Here is a 22,207-nt window from a genome sequence, read left to right as displayed (position 1 = left end):
AATTGTCCCTTGGTCGCTGGACAGTGCGACCCACCCTGGGGCTGGCAGAAATGATAAGGAGCATGGCCCACACCACGGCGCTGTGCCGGTCGCTTGGGAAGGTCATGACACGCATGGCTCTGGGCAGCACAGGACGGGGAGAGGGGCCTGGGTCCTGTCTCTCTGCTAGGAAGGGTCGTGCCTCCCTAGACGTGGAAGCCTGTTCCCTAGAGGCTAAAGGAATGTTTTCTCCACGACGATGATGTTTATTAAGTTATCGTGGGTGGTAGAAAATCTGCCAGCTGCTGTGAGAAGTGCTTGACGCTGTGTCCCCGTGTCCCCCCTCACTGACGGGATCATGAGGACACATGGCTGGGACCCTAAGCCCAGACTCCACCCTGAGCAGCCTTAGCCCAGAGCTCACTCTTTGGTTTTCCTTTGAATTGTGGTTCATTTTAATTGTGAAAGTAGTCTGTCCTCGTTTTTACTAGAAATGGGGCTGATGCTAAGTTAATACAAAGGAAATACTAACAAACCCCCAACTCTTCTCCCTCCCTAAAACTCTAACTTAACTGATGGCACCAGCTGAGGCCTGCATCCCTGGGCTCACATTTCCTTGCACTTTTGAACACGACAGGTGCACGTGCGTGTCCACACACACACACACACACACACACTCTATCTCTCTCTCTCTGAGCTGACTTATTTGTTTCTTTTTCCCAATAATGGAAAAATTGGTCTCTTGCACTTGTTCCCTGCCCACATATGTGACATTAGGGACTCCCCTGTAGGTCACTAGTACAGAGCTAACTCTCTTCAAAATCAAAATGGATTTGCCTAAGAACCTGTCCTCTTATGCCATCCCACAGACAGTCTGTCCAGTCCACGGATTCCTGGACATTCTGTTTTTAGCCTTGTTTTTTTGGCCCCTGCCAGTAAACACCCCTCAGTGAACACCTTCGTGACTTTATATCCCAGGAGTAAAATCGTCAGGCTGAAGAGTATATGAATTTGTACTTAACAAAAAATCGCCAGATTATTTTCCCAAAAGGTGGAAGCTGTGTGCCGCACCCCCAGCTGTGTGCAGAGGTGACTTGCCCTGTGTCGAGGTCTCTGTGGCCAGATGCTCCCGGGGAGCCCACAGGCTGACTTTCTGTCTGCAGGCCTTCTGGGAGATCAGAGTTTCCCAGTCCCATCAGCACATTCGAATCTCCCAGGGAGCTTCTAAAATCTGGGTACGGGGACCGGCCTGCACAAAGTCTCACTTAACTAGTCCAGGGGACATGGGCAGTGGTGTTTTCAAAAGCCCCCTCCCCTCCTCGTGATTCTGATGGGTGCCAAGGCGGAGCGCTTCTCGGAGACCCTGCAGACACTGGATCCCACACTCCCTTCCCCTGCTCGCTTCCCCCCTTCAGCTCCTCTCATGTACAGGCTGTGGGGACTCTGCTGGAAGCTCCGGGCAGTTTCCTTCTGCCAGCCGCAGCTTACTCCCTGTCCCGGTCCTGCAGAAGCACACTGCTGGTCGGAGCTGCCTCTAGGCTTTGCACAAAGTCCCCTGCTGGCTTCCAGAGTCTTCAGGACACTGCAGGACTCGCACTGACCTCTAGAGAACCTTCTCTCCCAGGCCAGTTCGGAGCTCTTTCCGTGGGAGAAGAGAATGTGCGCACACCCCTATTTCACGACCAGAAACATGTGGGAGTTCCAGGGGTGTCCTCCTCCTGCACAGGGGATGTCACTCACGTCCTGCAGCACACAGACCGTCTGTTCTCCCGCCCGGTGCCCACCCCACGTCCCTGCAGCACACGCTGATGTCATGCATGTGGCTGCGGTGGGAGGCGCGGCCTGCACTCCACGGAAGGCACACTCCCCGCAGGTGTACTGGTCACATACAGGGGCCAGTGCGCTAGACCCTGGTCTCTTCCAGGGCACAATGGGTACCCTGCTGTTGACGGCCATTCAGCGTGCACCCCGAGTTAGAACACTTGGAACCCATCAGGGGCTGATGTAGGAAGCTGGCAGACCTGCAGGGACTCAGACATTTTGGGTGCGGCAGGTGTGCATACGTGTGCACCTGTGCGTGTGTGTGCGCGCGCTCATGTGTGTTGGGGCGGAGGAGATACGAAGGTCCTTGCCTCATTCCACCTCAACAGTGCGGTGTGCTGCGTGTGGACCCCGCTGTGGCTGGCGGGAGAGCTGACGGGGTCCTACGGAACCATGGGGGAGTTCACATGTGTAAAAATACTAGGGATGTTTATGTTTCATGAGAAAAAGATGAGCTTCTGTCTTTCAAGAAACAAATGGTGTCAGAACCTCGATTCTTAGCTCAAGAGCTGGTTTAGGGGTCCCCGAACGAGGCTGCCAGCCTGGGGAAGACCCCCGAGGAACCAGGGAATCGGGAGCCGGGCGTCGTCCTCGCCTGGCCCACATATTTATCAGCCGTGATACCTAACACCCGCAGAGTGCTCTTTAGGACCCCGGTTTTCAGACTTGGCTGCACACTGGAATCACTGGGGGAATTTTAGGAACTCTTGTCTGTCCCAGAGATTCTGACTTAATTGGTTCGGAATAAATCCTGGGCGTCAGGAGTTTTAACGCTTCCCTGGGGTGACCGTAATGTGCAGCCCAGTGTGAAACCCTTTGCTAAACAGGCTTCATCATTCAGGTTCACTGATGCATTTCGGCTGCGTTGGTGGCCTGGCTGCTGGAGCTCAGCGGGGCTGGTGCCTGATCCACATTGCCTACCCCCACCCCCCTCCATGTCCCTGGACCCCAGCGCAGGGCTGCGAAGGGTGCACAGGTACCCAGTCATTAGCTCCCAGAATCTCCTGGCACTCCCAGCCAGGAGGGGTAGGGTTTCAGAGGTCAGCCCACACCTGCACGCAGGAGTCCCCTGTTGGCGGTTTCCTGAACTCTGAGGCTGGGCCCCGCCCTCTGAGTCTCCAGGGCGGTGCTGAGGTTTGGATGGGGACTTTCAACTTCCTGGGAGGAGGTTGTCAGGTGTAAGGGCACGTGGACGGAGCCGTGTGACGCATGCCCACAGACTTCACCAAGACCACTTGTGCTTCGTCTGCCCTTCCCTGTCCCCGTGTGCAGAGCACGGGCGCATTTGCCTGGACCATTTGGTTGCACACCTTACAGCTCTTCCCCCCAAATACATTCCACAGCATAACTGCAACCCCTGGCCGCGCCCACGGACACGGATGATGACGTCTGATTATAGTTCATGGCCGTTTTTCCTCCTCCCAGCCGTAAAGGGCTTTATTATAGCTTTTTTAAAATTTTTTTCCCAAGACAATTCAGGATCCTGTCAAGTATCCCACATTCCATTTGGTTGTCATGTTTCCCAGCATCTCTTTTAGTCTAGGACAGTCTTTGTACTTTGTTTCAGGACAATGATCTTTCTGGAGAATCCTGAGTGGGGGTGGTTTTTCAGGGTCCCCATGGTGTGTGAAAAGCAGGGGTGGGGCTGAGAGGCTGGCGTTAGGGAACCTCGTGTCCTGTTTCCCACGTAAAACATATATGTGTTGGCCGGGCCGTGCCTTCCTGCTTACAGCTGGTGCTGGCCTCGGGCAGCCCTATGGCCTGTGCTGCCCCATCACGTGGCCTGACTCTCTGTGCTCCCCTAAGTGTCCCAGCTCTCCTGTGGTTTCCTAGCAGTGACCCTCTGTGCTTGTGGGTAAGTGGGGTGCTGGCATTGGGCTCCCTGTCTCTAGTCCTCTCTCAGGGGCCCTCCCTGCCACACTGGCTGGCCGCCCCTTCCGTGGGCTCCCTCCATTCTGTCTCCTTCCAGCTCATTCCAGAGCGTGTCTGGACTAGCTGTCTCTTTCCTGAGTACTTTCTGGCTCTTTCTTCAAACACATCCTGTCTTCCTTGTCCTAAAAATGTCATTGGCCTTGGTAACCCTTTGTGCTACCAGCCCCCATGGTTCTTTGTTCATATGTTGCCAGATTCTGGAAAGAGCCACAAACAGCCCAGCCTGCACTTCCTCCTACTCATCTGAGAATCACTTGCAGGTGACAGGTGCTCCTTTCATTCCACAGAAACTGGTATCTTGAAGGTCACCAGTGACGTCTTGACAACGAACTCCAATAGCCTGATGCATTCATTCTCACCACCACCCCCCCGCTCTCCATAGCGTGACACTGCTGGTCATGTCCTCTTTTCTGGCACCCGGCAAAAGAGCACTCCAGATTCTCTCTGTCCCATGCACACGCACCCCTGTCTGCCTTAACGCCCCCAGCCCCATGCCAGAGATACTGGTGTCCATTTGGGTTCTGCCCTTGGCCTCGTTTTCTTCCTGTTCTGTACTAGTGTTGCAGTCAGCAACCTGTGGATCCTATATGGACTGCACATTTGTCTTCTTCAACCCATTTAATATTTTAAGCATCTGAAATATTCACACAAAAATTCAGGTTTTTCAGCTTGCTTTTGGAAAAAGGTGCACAAGATCCATTAATACTAGAACCGGTTTTTTTAAGGTAGCCCTCTGCTGGGGTTGAGCGACAGATGACCCTTCTGATGGGAGGCACGTTCCTCAGACCCCCTGCACCCTCTCCTCCCCAGTCACTGTGCACCCTGTGCCTCTGAGCGTAAGGTTCTGCCTCCTCAGGGCTCACCTCCCCCAGGACTGGGGCTTCTGTCCTCAGTCAGCTGGCAGCGGCCCCCAGACTGTACCTTTTCCTGTTTTCTCCCTCTGGGCTAGCATTCTTGACCATCTGCTGAGCTCCTGTACTTAGTTGTATGTCTTGCATTGGGGTTAGAAGTGCTGAAGAACCACACTTCTCCACGTCTGTGGGTTTGTCCCAGTCGAGAACAGACACAAAAGTCTAGATGAGGATTAAAATACGGTGTCATGCTGCCAGCTGCATGGACAGCCATGGTCATGTATGAGAGAGACAGACACACACAGAAAGTTCCCTACAGGGGCAGGCTCCAGGCTTGTGCTGGGGTGGAGGCAGCTCTAGGTCCTGACCTCAGGCGCCTGCCACATGCTTGCAGGTATGGACAGAGAATGTGTGGCATTTGGGGACAGGAGCAAGAAAAGCCAGGCCACGGGCTTCCTCCCTAGTGCTTCCCCAAGATGTGGAAATTGCTGGTGGGAACTCCCATTGTATAGGGTGAGGCAGGAAGGCAGAGAGGTTAAAGGGTTCTGAGTTCACCCTTCATTCAGCCATAAACACTCTGGTTTATACCCTGCTCATTCATTTGACCCGTGTTGGTTACTGGAGACACTGTCTTCCGTGTCACTCACATATAATACCACACTTGTCCTCTGTGGGTTCTGTTTCCCATGTGCTGCATGAATGGCAACCCTCCTCACCAAGTCCCTTCCTTAAGAGCTTAGACCCTGTTCTTTTGCCTGGACTCTTGCAGTAGCTTACTAGCTGGGATCCCTCACCCCCACCCCGACCCCCACCCCCAGCCTTTGATCCGTTTTCCGGCCCTTTTTCCAGATTCAGCCTGTGCTAATGATCTGGCCAAACCTGATCAGGTACTACAGCCTTGTCCCAGAGCCTGCTCTGGGTCCCAGTGTTGGAAGACAAATGACCAAGTCGTAGCATGTTTCTCAGGCTATCTGCGATTTCTCCTCACCTTATGGAAATCTACTTCCTTTCAAACACTTTCCTGTTCACCCAGCAAATATGGAGTCCCCACTGCGTGCCAGGGATTGTGCCAAATCCTGTGAACAGAGATGTGTGAGACTGCCCTGTGATTTCCTTTCTATTTTTAAAAAAGTTTTACTTATTTATTAGAGAGAGAGCATGAGCAGGGAAAGCGGCCGAGGGAGAGGGAGAAGCAGACTCCCCGCTGAGAAGGGAGCCCATGAGCTGAAGGCAGACCCTTCACGGACTGAGCCACACAGGCTTCCCAGTGGTTTCCTTTCTTTGTGTCTTTTCTTACACTATTTTACCACCTGGAGTGTTCTCCGATGGCTAAAACATTACCTTTTAGTTCCACCTCCGATGTCTCTTCCACGAAGCTTTCTCTAACCCACTAACAAGAAATACCCTCTGCCTTCTCCGTCCTGCGGCGTCCACTGCAGTCGTTCTGCAGAGTGAAGCCCGGTCCGCGGGTTCGACTCCCCTCACAGGCTGCATCTTCTCGGGCCCCGCGAGCCCCGTGGCGCGTGTGCAGTTCTAGGACCCTGGGGATGCTTTGCCGCTGAGTGGTTACAACACTGCGTTTTCTTCAAAGGAGGAAATGGAACAAAACCAGAGGGAAAGTGTTTAAAAACACGAATAAATCACACATGATCCTAGGTATTGCTAAATATAGCTGGACGGAGACCAACATGTCATGATTAATTAGCATGCTGGTGGGCCACCTACAATCCATTCTGAAATAAAGCCACATCTGAAAATGTTAAATACTGCTTCTTTGTCTCTTGCTTTTCATTCCTACTGCAACCAACTTAGGGTTTGTCTTTTTTTTTTTTTACATTATTTATTTATTTGAGAGAGACAGACTGTGAGAGAGAGGGAGAGAGAATCTGAAGCAGACTCCCCACTGAGCATGGAGCCTGACATGGGGCTCAATCCCAGGACCCCAAGATCCATGACCTGAGCCAAAACCAAGAGTTGGATGCTTAACCAACTGGGTGCCCCCCTCCCCGCTGCCAACACCCCTCCAGCTTAGAGCTTTACTCCTTTACTTTAAGGACCCAGTTTTGCTCACTGATTTCTCTGAAACCAGATGCCTGCTTGTGCTAATCCGGCCATCTGAACCCTGCTGGGTTTTTCTGCCGACGCTGGTGTGTATGTGTCACTCCTGTCCTGGAGCCTTTGCCCCCCTTCATGGCTCTCCCCAGGGCCTGTCCCAAGGGCTTGTCCTGATAGGCCCTGGGCCTTGGGCCAGCCATGTGGTGCTCCCTCTGTGAGAGAGCCGTGACCTTCCCATGCACAGCTGCCCCCTGACACATGTCCCTGTCCTGTTGTCTGGGTCAGCTCTTCCCTCCTCACCTTTACCAGCTGCTTCCAAATCTGGTTGCTCATCAGAGCAGCGAGCACAGCATTTGAACTACAGATCCCTCTGGAAATTCTGAAGTGGGGTCTGGCAATCTGCATTTTAGCAAAGTTCTACCCAAGGAATTTGATGTGCAGTAGTGGTGGAAACCCCACAGTCATGACAGGATCTCCCGCTGCCTTGGTTGTGCTTCCGTCTCTGTCTGCTGGATCGTCCTCTTCCTGAAGGCAGGATGGCACCCATAGTCATCGGGCCTTGGGCCCCTGGCAGGACGTGGCTTGCGGAATTGTGACAGTGTCTGCCCAAGTAGTGAAGTGTGAGGGCTGGAGGGAATGTGTGTTGCACCCAGGAGTTGAGAGAAGACACCAGAGATGGGACCATTCAGTTTTAATTTCTGTGCAAAATGCAGGGGGTCATGCGGCCTCTGGGGCATTACCTCGAAGCCTGTTTGATTCCGGAGTCAAAATACTTCTCACAGACGAATTATTTCCCGTTTTGAGAACATGCTCATCTTTATAAGGATTGCCAATGTGTACCTTATTATTTCTTTGTTTTGCTTCTGGCTTTCTGATGATCAGCTGGGTGTTTTTAAAATAGAACGTTCTAGAATCTGGTCCCCGAGGTTGCTTTGGAAACCACCTTGCAAAACTCCGGAACGCTTTAGCCTGTTGCCAAACTTCATAGATTTTTCCAGCTGCCACACCGTGACCAGACTGTGCCCTGACCGAGGGGTTAACACTAACTGATCTTCACCGGGTCACTGACCCAAGGTGAGGGGCAGGACTGGTCGGTCACTGCATCATCTGTGATGCTCACGTGCCTTTGCGAAAGCAAACCTGGGGAAGGAGACCCTAGGCCCTGGCACGTTTCCAGGCCTGCCCTTCGCAGACACCTGTGTCTAAGCAGGGACACAGCGGGAATGTGAGTGACCCAGGCCAGTGGGCGTTTCCTCCCCGGTGAGGTCAGTGTCCTTTCTCCTCCGACGTGGGAACTTGCTTGTCCCAATGCCGGCCTGTACCGCCCTTCCTTACACTCACGGGCTCTTCCCTCTCCCCTCGTTCTGCACGCTGGGGGGCCCCGGGCCCCGTGCTGGGCTCTGTTTCCCACCTGCTCTGCTCAGTGCCTTCTGGCAGCTCATCCAGATTTCCTCTGCCACATTTTCTCAGCCTCCAGGTCCCTATTGTGAGGATCGACCCATGTGCCCAGCCGTCCCAGACTCTTTGGACACAGGCCAATGCTGGGCTCATGCCCCCCCAGAACGCTTCCCCTTCCAGTGCTCCTCCTGTGTGTGAGCCCACGACCACTGTGCAGGACTTTGGAGTGACGGTTTGTCCTCTCCCTCCCGCTGGCTCTCGGTGACCAGGTGGGAACTCCTGTCTTTCCAGCCCTTCTGGGTGGCTCTGTCCCCTCTGCCTATCCTGTCCTGACAGCCACTGTCTCTTGCCCGGACCTTCCAGATAAGGAGGGAGGCCTGAAGATGACCCTTGTCCGCCAGGGCAGCCCTCCCAGACCCCAGGCCACCGACCACTAGTTTTGCGGCTCCTGGTGTCACATTCTTCCCTCTCCCAGTACATGTTTTCCACACCAGGATGGAAGCTTCCTACAGATGGGGTGATGGTTCTTTCTCTTGCTGTACCACCACCGCCGGGCACATGGGCCCCAAGTGGGATTAGTAGTCATGGAAGTCATGGAAGTCTCTGCTCACCTCTTCCAGTCTCATGGCCGGGCCTCCTGCTGGGCCTCACCTGCTGCCCTGGACGCTCTGAGCTCGAATTGCTGAGCCGTGATCGAGTCTGCACCCCTTCTGCTTTACTCAGCCCCTTGGGGACCCACTGCAGGTGCTGTAAAGGACCGGCTGGGGCTGGGACTCCCATCTGTGGGTGTGGGAGGCAGACTGCCAGCCCCGAGGCTTGCTGAGCAACCGTGGAGTCAGTGCAGTGTGTGTCTCCAAGACAGTTGTGCAGGTTTTGCACTGAGCAATCAGTTCAGGGTGGTGATCATGGTGTTTGCACACACACTGACCGTTCACTCAGCACAAAGTGGCACTGTGTGGCAGCCGCAGGTCCAGGTGCCAGGGAGGGAGTCGTGAGTATCTAGCAGTAGACAAGAAACAGATGCGCAGTTGACATGTTTAGACAGTGATGGTAGGTTCTGTGATGCACCTAAAGAGAACTGAACAGAACAACTCTGGGCCCAGAGGGTGGGCTCCTTTGAGGAGGTGACTGTGAGTGCATTCCAGGATGAGGAGGAGCCCGTCAAGAGGAGGTCAGGGGTGATGGTGCGTGCTAAGGCCCTGAGGTAGCAACAGGCAGGCTGGGTGTGAGGATCAGCAAGGGGATGAGTCTGTCTTGAGTGAGTGGGCAAGGGAGTGATGCAGGTTGGTGTTCAGGAGGGCAGGGGGGCCAGGTCACATAGGGCCATGGAGATCATCGTAAGGAGTGGGTCCTATTCTAGAAGCAGCAGGGAAGCATTGCAGGGTGGAGCGGAGAGGCTCCTGTTAAGAGTGGGCTGGGAGCTGGGCTGAGGGAGCAGTTGGGAGGCCGGCCCGTCAAGCAGTGGCCGTCGCTTCCACAACAGTTGGCAGAGGCTGGCACTGGCCCCCGGTGTGTCCTGTTTGTGCCGCAGGGTTGTGTGTCTGCCTCAGTTTCCCCACTGCCCGTTGTTTGGGCTTGCTTACTACTAAGTATGGTGCACCTTCTGCTGCTCAGCCGGGGTCCCTCGCACCTACCCGGGGAGCAATGGCTCGGTGCTCGATGATCGGTACCTCCAGTGCCTGTCCGATGTTTGAGCCCCTCAGGAGGCCCTCAGCGCACGTTTGTCGAGGAAGCAAGTGGTGAGTTCGCTGGTGCTTACCAGGTGCTGTGCTGCTGGAGCTGCATGGAGAGGGACCCAGGGAGACACACACACAGACACGTGTGGGACTCGGTGGGGTGGGTGGTGAGGATGTCACTCCTGAGGGGCATGAGAGCTTTAGGACCTCAGAGTAGCTAATGGTGACATGGACAGTGATGGCTTTTCTGTGGACAGAAATGCACAGAGGGAGAGGATTTTAAAAAAAATTGCAAGCACTAGAAATGGACTGGAGAGGAAAGGGAAGACATATCGGTTTAATTTTCAAGAGACTTTAATTGCTCAAAATCTCAAAACTCAAAGTACTTGAGCTGACATGACCCGCAGGTGTGTAGGAACGTGTGGGTCAGATGCCTCTTCTCCTCGGTGCTGCTCTTAGCCACATGTTATCGATGAAGAAACTTGACCACCCTTGACCTCAAACAGCTCACCCAAGTTTCTGATGTGGGACGGGCAGGTCTAGAGCCCAGCTCTCGTTCCTGAATCAAATACTGTTTCCGCCAAGATATTGCCCTTCCTGGAAGCCGGAGTTACCATATTCTTTTGCCTTTTCTCCAAAACATGAACTTGCTCAAATTCCCAGGAAAGTGTGGCACAGTCCTGCTACTATCCGCCTTTGAGAGAGTTTGGAAAACACACTTGTGTTCACTGTTGACTCTTGAACGGTGTTGGGGGGTTGAGGGCGCCAACCTTTGTGAGACCCATCAGATTATATACCGTATTCTTGCAGTCAAGCAAGCTAGAGAAAATGTCACTAAGACCGGAAGAGGAAATACCTCTACCACCCCATGCTGTAAGAAATCCACGTCTTAGTGGACCTGGGTGGTTGAACCTTTGTTGATCAGGGGTCACTGTGCTTGAACTCAGACCACCCTGTGCCCGGCACTCTGGAGGGCACTGCTCACCAGTCTTGTCTTTGCCTGAGGGCTCCGGGTTGGGACGTTGAGCCCACCTCCCCGTGTGGGTGCCGATGGGCACACAGCAAATAGGACCGACAGCTCTCCTTCCCCAGGTGCCCATACTTGTTCTCCTGTTCAGCCTCTTTTGCTCGTTTTGAGCATAAAGTCTCCAAGCAGCTGGAGGTAATAGGTAATTAACACACTTCAGAGCTGTTAAGTAGGATAATCATCTGTCTTTATCCTGGAAAATGCTCTCCTTTGGGAATGTATGTGCTGCTCAGGCCCCAGGCTGCTACCAGCCTCCTCGCTCTAGTAAGAAACTGTCTGTGGTGCCAGTTCCAGGAGAGATTTGGGGACAGAAGCGTCCCATGGAGAGGACCGGAGTCAGGAGGAGAGCTGGGGCTCCTGCCTTCAGCCGGGGCTCGGAGGGCAGCTTGGGTGGGCATGGCTAGCCGCTGAGCCTAGATTCTGGGGGAGCCTTATGGCTGGGGGACTCCAACCTGGAGACTGACTCGCCCACCGTGTACCACATTCTCTGCTCAGGGCCTAGAACAATAGTAGGACAGAAGCCCCCTAGCTGTCATGTGGCCTTTCCCGGTCAGGAGAGCTCTCCACGGCCATTCCCTGCTGTCTTGGGCTGTAGTACGAAGTCTCCGTCTCACCTCCAGGGGAGGTTTGTAGGTCATGTCCTTCCAGAACGGAAAGGAGAATGTGACTCTCTCAAGCCACCGTGAAGGCTGACACCAGGGCCTCATGGGGATGCCCTTTGCCCAACACTGTGCCTTCCCCAGAGCAGCAACCTCAGGACCTCAGCTGGGCTCCCTCAAGGAGTGCATTCAGAACTCGCGTGTCTTGTCTCCCCTCTCCCTGCGTGGAGCTGCTTGCTCGCTGTGCTCTGGCTCCCGTCCGGTGGTGCTCCAGGCTCCACGCGCACCCTGCGCGCCTATGCCGCGGTCTCCGCTCGCCAGACTGCTTGGCGTTCGTGCCTGGCCAGTGCTTATAACACGGATCTGCTGCGTGTGCACGTGGGCTCTCCAGCACCAGCAGGCAGGCTTGTGAAATCCTTGCCCTTCTGCCCTTCTCCTTCTAGAACATTCCCCTGCCCCCTTAGCGTCTCTCCTTTCAGACAATTTGAGCTTTTGCCTAATCACTCCCTGTCTCCTGACCCCAGTCCCCACTCCCACCATCCCTGGCTTAAAGAAAAGGAATGAAGGAGTGGGGAGCGGAGTGCGACTTACGATCTCCCTGGATTCCCAGGCATGTGTCCCTCTGAAAGTGTGGCATTATTCGAGAGAAGGTTTTTATTCTTACCTCCCCCTCGCCGGGCTCTTATGTACTTGGTAACCGTGCGTGAGCAAGGGGCAGAGGGGTGTTAGGAATTCAAGTGTGTCTGGAAACTTCGAGAAGACAACAAGACAACGGTGACAAGAGGCAGCTGGGGAGGTATGGGCGGGGTAGGGCTGGGGCCCAGAGGCTTGGTCGTAAAAGGGACCTGGCCCCTCCCCAAACTGGAAAGCCCACCCGACAGGAGGAAGACTGGAGAAGGGGGCCGGGTTTGGGGCGTGGGTAGCCTGCCAGGAACAGGAACAGGGATGGGAGGCTGGCGTTTGGGTGGCGAAGGATGATGAGGGAGATGACCCCATCCCTGGAAGACGCCAGGGCTAACCTGGGGGTTGTTTCCAGAGTGTTCTCACACACAGTGGAGGCTGGGGGAGCCGGGAGCCGGACAGACGGCTCTTACCTGTGAAGGCTGCCTGCCCAGGCTCGAGTCCGAGCGTGTAGATGGTCCCACTGGAGGTTGGGGGTGCGGAAGTAGACCCCAGGTGTTCAGAAAGGAAGCCTCTGCCTTGTGTCCTCCTCGAGCCCTTGGTCTATGAACCTCAGCTTCAATGTTTAATAGAATCACCTGGGTCGGTCCTAAAAAATGCAGATTCCTGGCCCAGAGAGTCTTTCTGGGTAGACTTGCGTAGGACCTAGAAATCTGCGTTTTAACGTGCATGCCCCAGGCATTCTGGGGCACGTGGCGGGAGGACCCTGTTCTGAGGGTCCGTGCTCCAGGGGCCCTCTCACAAACTTGAATGTGCATGTGGATCCCCTGCGGGTTCTGTTAACTGCAGTTCTGGTTCCGCCCGTCTGGAGTGCAGCCCCAGTTCTGCATTTCTCACAAGCTCCCAGGCGACACTGGTGGTGCTGGTCCCGGGAGCACTGTGAGGAGCACTGTTCCCAGCAGGTTCCTGGGATCTGGTTGGGAAAGACCCCACCCCACCCCAGGCCTAGGAAATCCGAACCTCTGGGGGTGAGCCTCAGCCATGTGTGTTTTAGCCACACCCCCCGCTGAGGTTTGAGGAGCCCTGCTAGGAGCCCGAGGCTTAAGGAAAGGGACTGGAGGAGCAGCTGGGGTGGGGAGGGAGGTCAGGGAGCTGAGCCATCTGTTCCCAGCTTCCCTGTCCTCTAGAAAGAGCCGAGACCCTTATGAATTCCGGTGGAAGGAACGTTCTTCCTCGTGGGGTTGGGCATGCACACGTCCCTCTGGATCAAAATGGGGAGTTTCCCTAGTGGGTTGGCGTCCCCACAGGCGGTACGGCTGGTGGGCAGGACCCACAGGGAGTGGCAATAAGGCCAGAGGAGCCGACAGCCACCAGTCGGGCTGGGAGCTGGTCCTAGGAGCAGTCAGGGCAGGAAGGACCGGGTGGCTGTGGCGGCCGGGGCAAGGTGAGCGGGAGCCCGAGCAGCCTGTGGCATGTCTGGAGCCTGTGGGACAGGTGGCGCAGCTTGGTCAGCTGGGGCCTCCGGGCTGAGCTGTGAACTGGGCTGTGCATACGCTGGGGAGCCAGGCGCAGTAGGCAGTGGGGGTGTGGGTTTGCTCCCCACCTTCTCTCCCTGTGCCTCTGTTGCAGAGAACGGAGTCCATGTGGGTGGGCAGGAAGGCCACACAGAGTCCCCTGGTTTGCATAAGATGTGCTCAGGGATGGCGGGGGAAGGAGAGGGTGGGAGGCCCATGGGCTGGAAACCATGCCCCTTGGCTCCCAGGCCCCCTATGTGCCCTCGATGACCACCTCCCTCCCCTGGGAAGGCAAGTGCTTTTGTCCTCACATGCTGGGACCCAAGCAGGGTTTCCTTGCTGTCTCCCTCTGATTCTCCTTGAGCTCTTGGTGTTCAGAACAGGCCCACAGGGACATGATCATGTGGAGTCCCTGGAGGCTGGGCCTGGTCCCCAGGAGCAACCATGCGGTTCTGGTCCTGACCCTGACACGGGATGGGCACCAGGGTTTGCTGCTGGCTGTGCGGGGCTCAGAGCCAGGCCCAGGGCTTTTGGGGACACGCCTCAGCATATATCCGACTGGTTTCTGGTGGCTTTTCAAATTACATTTCTAGACCAGGTGACCCTGTGCTGAGCACCTGGGTACCACAGTCATCCGCTTACCTCTTAGAATATTGGGTGGACATTGGGGCACATTCCAGGAGGTCAAAACTTCAGCTGGCTAGCACCATTAAACGGGCAATACTCAGGTCAGCCCAAACCATGCCTAGCTGTCGGGGTCCCAGCTACTCAAGCCAGCTGAGGCCAGGGCACCAGGCCCCAGCACGAGGGATCAGAGCCCTGGAGGGAGGCCACGCTGCTCCCTCCTCCCAGCCCCCGGCCCGCTTGAGCTCTTGCCCGGCTGCCCTCCAGGAGCCCTTCGCCCAGAGTGACTGCAGAGAAAGCAGCCTCCCTTGAGCAGAGGGTCTCAGAAGGGTCCTGCCGACACTTGGGGTGGTTTTCTCCTTGCTTCCAGGTCAGCGAAAGTCCAGGTTCCCAGGCACACGACCCTTCTTTCCCTCCTTCCTGCGGCCCCACCCCTGAGGTGAACTGGGGGTGCGGATCCCACCTGTGGACTAGTGACCCGGGTGCTTCCTCCTGGAAGCTCCTGAGAAAATGGTCTTCTCCCTGCTCATCCCAGGAGGGCTCCTGTTTCGGGGGAATCAAACGAAAGGACATTATCCTTCCTTTTCCCACCCACCGGCCCCAAAGCAGATGGACACAAGATGTCCTTGCCTGGTGTCCTTGAAAACAGGCAGGTCTGGATTTTCTCTGTGGGAGAGGCAGGTTTGGTTTCTGTCCCTCTGGGGGAAGCTGGGAGCTTAGTTTAAGCAGGGGTAGGGGTGCTGTTCAGAGGAGCCTGAGCGGAGAATCTGGGAACCAGAATCGGTCCTGGGTAAGAGCGACAAGGGACCCACCCGAGGTTGGGGTCAGCTGGATTGTTGGTGACTGTGATGGCCTCGTTCATCACAGCGTATCTCCCGTTCCGACACCGCCCTGCCGCTGAGAGCAGCCTTATGTAGGGGAGAAGCTGGGTCCCCGCAGCAGCCTCGCCAGTAGGCCATCAGGGCTGCTGTTTACAGATGAGGGGGGAAAGGCCCCGTGTGGTCAGCTGCCTCGCTCAGCTCCGCGCAGTGGCCATTATGTAACCGCCAGAACTTACCTAACACTTGCAGATCCTGGGCTGGTATTTTTAGCCCCACGTGGTCACAGTTGAAAAGCTTGTTGTCTGAGTCCCCAGAGACTGGGTCTCACGGCTGCCACTCCCTGTGGCCACACTCAGCCGTGGGACCTTCCCTGTGGCTTCCGTGTGCGGTCCCAGGATGTCTGGCCCCATGCACGCTTACACCGGCAGCTCAGCCGTCTGCCTGGAACGAGCGGAGGGGGCGGGAGCAGGAGCACAGCGGTCGGGCAGGCACGTTCCTCTCCCCCCGTCTCCTGGGTCCCATCCTTTTACTCCGTCACATCTCCCTGTGTGCAGGCTGGGAGAGCACCCCGGCGTCCCGCAGTGAAGACAAAGGAGCGGCATCACTGTGCCCCGCTCCCCGAGTCCTCAGGCTAGCAGTCAGCACAGATCTTTGTGACCTAATGCCAGGAATGAAGGTCCCCACCAGCGAACAGGAAGATGTGTAAATGTAGTTAAACCACTTCTAACACGAGTAAAATCACATGCAAAACAAGTTTGTGGATTCAGGACCTGAGCAGAGAGGTGTGTGGGGGGGAGAGAGGACGGCTCTCCAAGACCGTGGGCATGCGTGCAAGGACAGAAACCTGCCAGAAAGTTCTTGCCCTGGCTGCGGGAAGGGGTGCCGGGACCCAGACCAGCAGGGGTGGTGCTGGGGAAAGCGGAAAACAACCATAAGTCCATGTGAAGGAGAAATAGCAAGATTTGGAAGCAGAGTGGAGAGGGGACGAGCACCACGGAGGAGCCAGAGCTGGCGGGGTTGCAGGGGCGGGAGGAACGGGGGTGGTTGGGGAGTATCCAGGTGGAAATGTCTGCCAGGACAAGGAGGTGAGACCTAGGGCCTGGGCAGGGGATTGGACCAGGAGGAGTGACGCAAGAAGCTGGGGCATGGATGAAATGGGTGAGGTCTTCCTGGCCAGTATGCACGCTCGGCTCAGTGCTCCACGCGCTGGGTCCTCGAAGCAGCGGGCAGTGAACTCACATTGGAGATGAGTCTGGAAGGCTGACTGGAAAGGTTTTTCAAGGAGCGCGGAGGCATTCGTGTTGCATATGTTAGGAGGAAGAGGGTGCATGTCCCTCTAGGGGTGAATTTATTGGCCTGGGGACCAGATTTCTCCTTCACAGTCACTGTGATCTCCGTTACAACTTTGATTTCTATTAAACACCCTGGGGAGTTCATGACTTGAAGCTCGTTTCACCATTTACCCTCATGTGGCTGCACTGCGGGCTGGCGAGCTCAGTCTTCCTGCTGGTCCCCGAGCGTCGGCCCCTTCCTGGTCTGGGGTGGCCTCTCTCTCTCCTCCATCATCACTGCCATCTCTCTCGTGAGCTCCCAGTCCACCCACATCCAGCAAAATGCTGTTTCTCGATGCTTTCCCAGTCTGCCTCCATCTGAAACAAATACATGTGTTTGCTGTAGGAGTGTCAGTTTGTAGAGGGGGTACATAGGGACTGGGAAGCCAGGAGCAGGGGGGTTACAGGACCATGGAAACCCTGTGGGGGTGTCTCCTCCAGCCCTCTGCGACCATGCAGGGGTGACCCCAGAAGCAAATGCCCCGTTCTGGTAAGTAGGGTGCTGAGAGCCTACGTCCCTTGGACCTGAGTAGGAAGCATGACTTTGGGACCCCAAGGAAGAGAACAGAGCAGAGCTGGGCCATGGTGTCAGGGCAGCCTCGGGGTCGAAGCAGGGTGGCAGCCTGTGGGGCAGGAGTGACTCTCCCTCCCGCTGATGCAGGCCTGTGTCTCTGCTCCCCCTGCAGCTGGTGCTTCCAGAATATTCCATCCACAGCCTCTTCTGCATCATGTTCCTGTGTGCTCAGGAATGGCTCACCCTGGGGCTGAACATCCCTCTACTTTTCTATCACTTCTGGCGGTGAGTCTGCTCGGGACTGCTCTGGGCTTCTTCCCTTCTGCGTGGGCAGCCGGCCCTGTAGAGACCGTGTCGTCCAAACAGACCAGCTGCCCCGAGCCTCTCCTCCCTCCCTTCCCTGCCTTTCAGAGACCCATTCTTCCAGCAACTCCTGGGTGGCGGCTCTGTCCCTCAGGGGACTGGTGTTAAGATTCACAATCTTATGATTTTGCATGATTCACAATCGTCCACAAACGGAAACCATCCAGATTGTGGTCAACAGGGGAATGGGTAAACAAAATGTGGTATGTCCTTGCAAGGACGTGTGATTTGGCAATAAAAGGTAATCACGTACCGACACATGCTATAACATGGGTGACAAGGGAAAGAAGCCGGTCCCAAGAGGCCATTTATGGGAAAGGTCCAGAATGGGCAACTCTGAAGAGAAGGGAAGTAGATGAGTGATTGCCAGGGGCTTGGAGGGAAGGGATGGGGACAGCTAAGGGGTACGGGGTCTTCTTTGGGTGTGACCATGTTCTGAACTAGATACTGCTGATAGCCAGAAAATTCTGTGAACAGATGCCAACAATCACTGGATTGTATACTTTGAAAAGGTGAACTTTCTGGTATATGAATTGTATCTTTTTTTTTTTTTTAGGATTTATTTATCCTAGAGAGTGAGAGAGTGGGGGCAAAGGGAGAATTCCAACCAGGCTCCACCCCCAGCATGGAGCCTGACCTGGGGCTCAAGCTCATGACCCTGAGATCACGACCTGAGCTGAAACCAAGAGTCGGATGCTTAACTGATGAGGCACCCCCCAGGAGCCCCTGAATTATATCTTAATAAAAAATGACCTACCAGATGGGCTGGATATTCTGGGACACTTCTGATTTTAAATATTCTATTCTCTGTCAAGACTATGCATCAGATCATGTGATCCGGGCTTTCTGTAAAATCCGGTCACCATCTGGACTTAGGACGTAGGGAGGGGGGACTGAAGTACAGAAGGCAGCTGTGCAGGTGAACGAACCGCCCTTTGCCCCTTGCTCCCAGAGCTTCCTTCCCACCAACATCTCATCACTCATTTTACCATAAAATGTAGCCTGTGTTTGTCACGTCTGGGGCGCGCACTCCTTCATCTAGCAGGCACAGGAGGCATGCCCCACACCGGGCACTGGAGGGGACTGCCATGTGGATGTGAGACAGACGCTTTACTCTTGAGGAGTGTGTACTCTAGTGCCACAGGGAAGAAGAGTCTTAGCAGACACGAGGAAGGCACACAGGGAAGCAAACATGTGCATTAGACTGGTACGGAGACGGTGCCAAGTCAGCAGTTGGGGGGCTAGCGTGGGTACAGGGTCGGAGGTAAGACAGCGCTCAGTGTGTTGGGGAATTGCCCTGGCTCAGCGTGGCTGCTTACAGGGTCCTGGGGGAGACGTGAATGGACGTGAATCGATGTAGGCTTGACAGACAGCAGAGGGTCCGGAACTCTCCGCTGGGGACGTTGGGATCAATGTATTCTGTAGGAAGTGGAAACTCTCAGCAGCTTTTGGGGGAGAAAGTGGCATTGCCTGATCTGAGTTTTAGGAAAGCAACCAGTGGCAGCTGTGCAGATGGGTAAGACGGTGAACTTGTGAATCTGGAATTAGGAGGTCACCATGGACTCGCAGGGGAAGAGAGAACAGAACTTGACTCCCAGTGCGACTGAGCAGTGGATGTTGGAAGAGACAGAGAGGGTCCGTGGAGGTGAACTTGGCCTGTGAGCAGGTTCAGGGGGCGGGGCAGAGGCAGCCTTGAAGGAGGGGGATGGCGCCACTGACCGGGGGCAGGAGGAGAGGAGAAAGCACAGGTTAGGAAGAAAAGAAAATGACTCACTTACACAAAAAAGTCCTGCTGTTATTGTCGTTTTTTATAAATATTTAGTGTATTTATTTGATCTATAGAGAGAGTAAGCAAGAGAGAGAGAACACAAGCGGGGGAACGGCGGGCAAAGGGAAAGGGAGACTCTCTGCTGAGCAGGGAGCCCGCACAGGACTCAACCCCAGGACCCTGAGATCATGACCTGAGCTGAAGGGAGGACACTTCACTGACTGAGCCCCGCAGGTGCCCACGAGAGAGTCCTGTTTTGAGTGAGCGTAACCCCCTGAGGTCTGAGCTTAGAGAGCAGTCAGGCGGGAACATGGTGTTGGAATGTCTTTCCTGCCGGCTCTGGGGCTGTGTGGGCTCAGCTCCAGTATACGGACAGCCCGGTGAGCACAATCCGGTGAGCCTCGGCCCCTTCTCTGTTTCACCCATGGGTGGGGGGTGGGGACCCACGACTCACAAGGTTAAAGCACCCCCAGGGTCGCTGAGTCAGGACAGGGAAGGGCCGGTTCAGCCCCGCCTCTGTATGGATCAGTCGTCCTGTTGCCCCGGGTATCAAAGACATGGTGGCTTTATGAGGCTCTGACTGGTGCCCTGCTTCTCAAGGCCATTGACGGGGAGGCGCAGGCGGGGGGGAGGGGGGAGAGGGAGGAGGGAGGTGGGAATGGCTATGGTCTCTTCATCCCCAGAGTGGGGACTGCCCTTGTCTGACCATCTAGCCTACTTCCAGAAATTCCTAAGTGCTCAGGAAACGAAAAGGCATGAGGGGCAGAGGGTCCTTTGGAAATCAGAGTCCTTGAAGATGGACTTCCTTGGGTTTCTGCTCCCGCTTCCCCCCGGGAAGCCAGAATGCTGTCCTGCCGACCCAGCTCTTTCTTAGGTGCTGGTGGAAAGCAGCGGGGCACATCCATGTGGTCCCGCATCACATCCTACACCCAGTTGTCTCAATGCATTTTTGCCCCCATTTTACAGATGACAAAGCTGAGGCTCGGAGGGGTCAGTGGTAGGCTGGAGGAAGGTCAGTCTGGTGGCTGGTGACCCACAGAGCCCTGACTCTCTCCACGGAGCTGCTTGGCTGCCTGGCCCCCTGGACCCCCTGGAACGAGGTCTCACCAAAGGCCCCTTGTTTGCAACCTGCCCCTGGAGAGGCGAGGAATGAGGCCTGCCAGCTGGCAGGCGTCACTGAACACAGCCTTTGCTGTCCGCCTGGCACCCTGTGATGACCGACACTGTCGCTGTCCTTTGGGGTGTGAGGATGGGCTGGAACACCAGGGCCCAGGTTCCTAGTGACAGGGCGCTCTTCTGAGCCCAGGGGTCCTCTGCTCAGGGCCCCCCTCTGGCCCGGCCTCCAGCCCCCTTCACTTAGTGACAGACCGCAGCCCGCTGAGGCCCTGCCAGGGGCCAGAGGTCAGCCCCGGGGTAACCCCCGTGTCCCGCCCAGCTTCACCACCAGAGTCCGGCCTCTGTTGGGTGTTTCCATGGAGATATACATAGCTTGCTTCAGCCTGCCTCTGTCCCACGCTCTGTGGCTCTGTGCGCTCACTTCGCTGGGTCCCTCTGCTGTTCTCTCCCCGCCGAGGCCAATGCGCTTTGGCTACTCTGGATCCTTCTACCAAGAAGAAAAATGTCTGAACTCCACCACACTCCCATGGGAATGTGACATCCCTTCCCTAGCATTCTGGATTTGAAAAGCAGAGCTGCGTGGACAACAGCATGAGACGCAGGGTAGGACGTGGTCGGTGGCAATGCCACCCCTTGTGTCACCGTCCCTCTTCTGGGCTGACACCCACAGGGGTGCCCACAGGAGCAAGGAGGCCCTTCTCGGCACCTCCAGGTGACTCAGTTTCCTTCTATCGGGTAGCTCTGTCTGTGGGCGCAGTCCCCCAGGTACCGGAGGGTCTCCGAATGTGGAGTGGCTCTCAGGGCCAGGCAGCAAAGAGGGCAGAGGTCCCTCGGATGTCCTTTCCGAGCCCCAGAGCCAAGGATGCTGTGTTTTCTGTCCCTGCAGGTACTTCCACTGTCCGGCTGACAGCTCAGAGCTTGCCTATGACCCACCGGCGGTCATGAACGCGGATACCTTGAGCTACTGTCAGAAGGAGGCCTGGTGTAAATTGGCGTTCTATCTGCTCTCCTTCTTCTACTACCTTTACTGGTGAGTCTCTGTCCCTCTGGGCGCTCTGGGTCCTGCAGGTGCTTTGCACCTCCTGCTCTTGGAGGGGGTGGGGGGTGGCAGCTGTGAGGGTGGGTGTTGCAGCCATGTGGGTCTGAGGCCAGCCGTCTGACTCGGTTGGGAGCCTGGGCTTGTGCACAGAGGCGGGGTGGGGGGTCGGGGTGGGGGTTGAGGGTTCTACAGGAGGCCTGGCCCCTGGCAGGCACATCCATAGGACCTCACAAAGAAATGCATTGTCCTCACCCTCTGGGTAGGCGGTTGGTGACATGCAGCTAGTCACTCCTTCCCCATGGAGCTCCCTCCTCAGCTCAGCCCCTTGGGTCCCCTGCAGCCCCTAGTCTGCGTGGGAGCTTCTGGGGAAGAGAACAGAGACCCTGGGGGGCGGTCGTGTGTCTCGAAGGGGCACACGAGGTCCTCATGTGCTCACACTCAGGTTCTCCCGATGTTACACGGCACTACGCTAATGAGGGAAACTGGGCTGACTTTGGGATTGTTCGGTGCCCCACCCCCTGCCCCGCCAGGTCTGCACCTCTGCACAGAGTGGCCCAGGGAAGCAGACGGCTATAAGCAGCCGGGCCCCCAGAGTGCCTTTCCTTAAAGTGTCTCACTCCTGTTCCTCTTGGGGGCCCCTCCTGGGAGCTGTTGATCCCCAGGCGAGGAAGAGGAGGGTGGGGTGTTAGCGAGCCCCCCCCCCCGGCTTGGGGCAGGCTTGGGGGGGGGTTGCTGCATTTAATCACACTTAAAAATGAGCCGTGCTTCAAGCCAAGAGCTCAGCCTGGGGCTCAACACCTTTTGCCCAGACGGTAACAATCAGGAGATGGAATCCCAGATGTCCAATGTTTTCCCATGTCGCAGCTAATAGTGCATCTTAAGTCTGATCCCAAACGTGGGACCTGTACTGCTGACTGTTACAGGAAAGATCTAGAAAAGTCTCATCAAGTGGGGTCTTTGGGCTTTCCGTATCAGAAGCCGGAGGGAGGTGGGTTTGTTTCTGAAAACTGTGGATTCCTGGGCTTGGATCTGCTGACTCAGGATTTCGGGGCTGGGCATCCACCCTGGGGCATGAGGTGGTGGCGGGCGTGTGTGTGTGTGTGTGTATGTGTGTGTGTGTGTGTGTATTGGGGGGGAGGGTGGCTTCTGTCTGTTGGC

General features: G+C 55.9%; 1 protein-coding gene across 1 annotated transcript in view; it reads left to right on the top strand.

Moving 5' to 3' along the window:
* The window catches only part of CNIH3 (cornichon family AMPA receptor auxiliary protein 3), an 89,126-nt gene that overhangs the window by 63,837 nt on the left and 3,082 nt on the right, over positions 1-22,207 (top strand). The window contains exons 4-5 of the mRNA XM_044266302.1: positions 16,936-17,048; positions 20,897-21,040. Of these exons, the coding sequence (XP_044122237.1) occupies positions 16,936-17,048; positions 20,897-21,040 (257 nt within the window). The remainder of the gene's footprint in view (positions 1-16,935; positions 17,049-20,896; positions 21,041-22,207) is intronic.

The sequence above is a fragment of the Neovison vison genome, chromosome 10 (genome assembly GCF_020171115.1).
Source record: "Neovison vison isolate M4711 chromosome 10, ASM_NN_V1, whole genome shotgun sequence".
Classification (NCBI taxonomy): domain Eukaryota; kingdom Metazoa; phylum Chordata; class Mammalia; order Carnivora; family Mustelidae; genus Neogale; species Neogale vison.
This window is presented reverse-complemented; position numbering and strand designations above follow the sequence as displayed.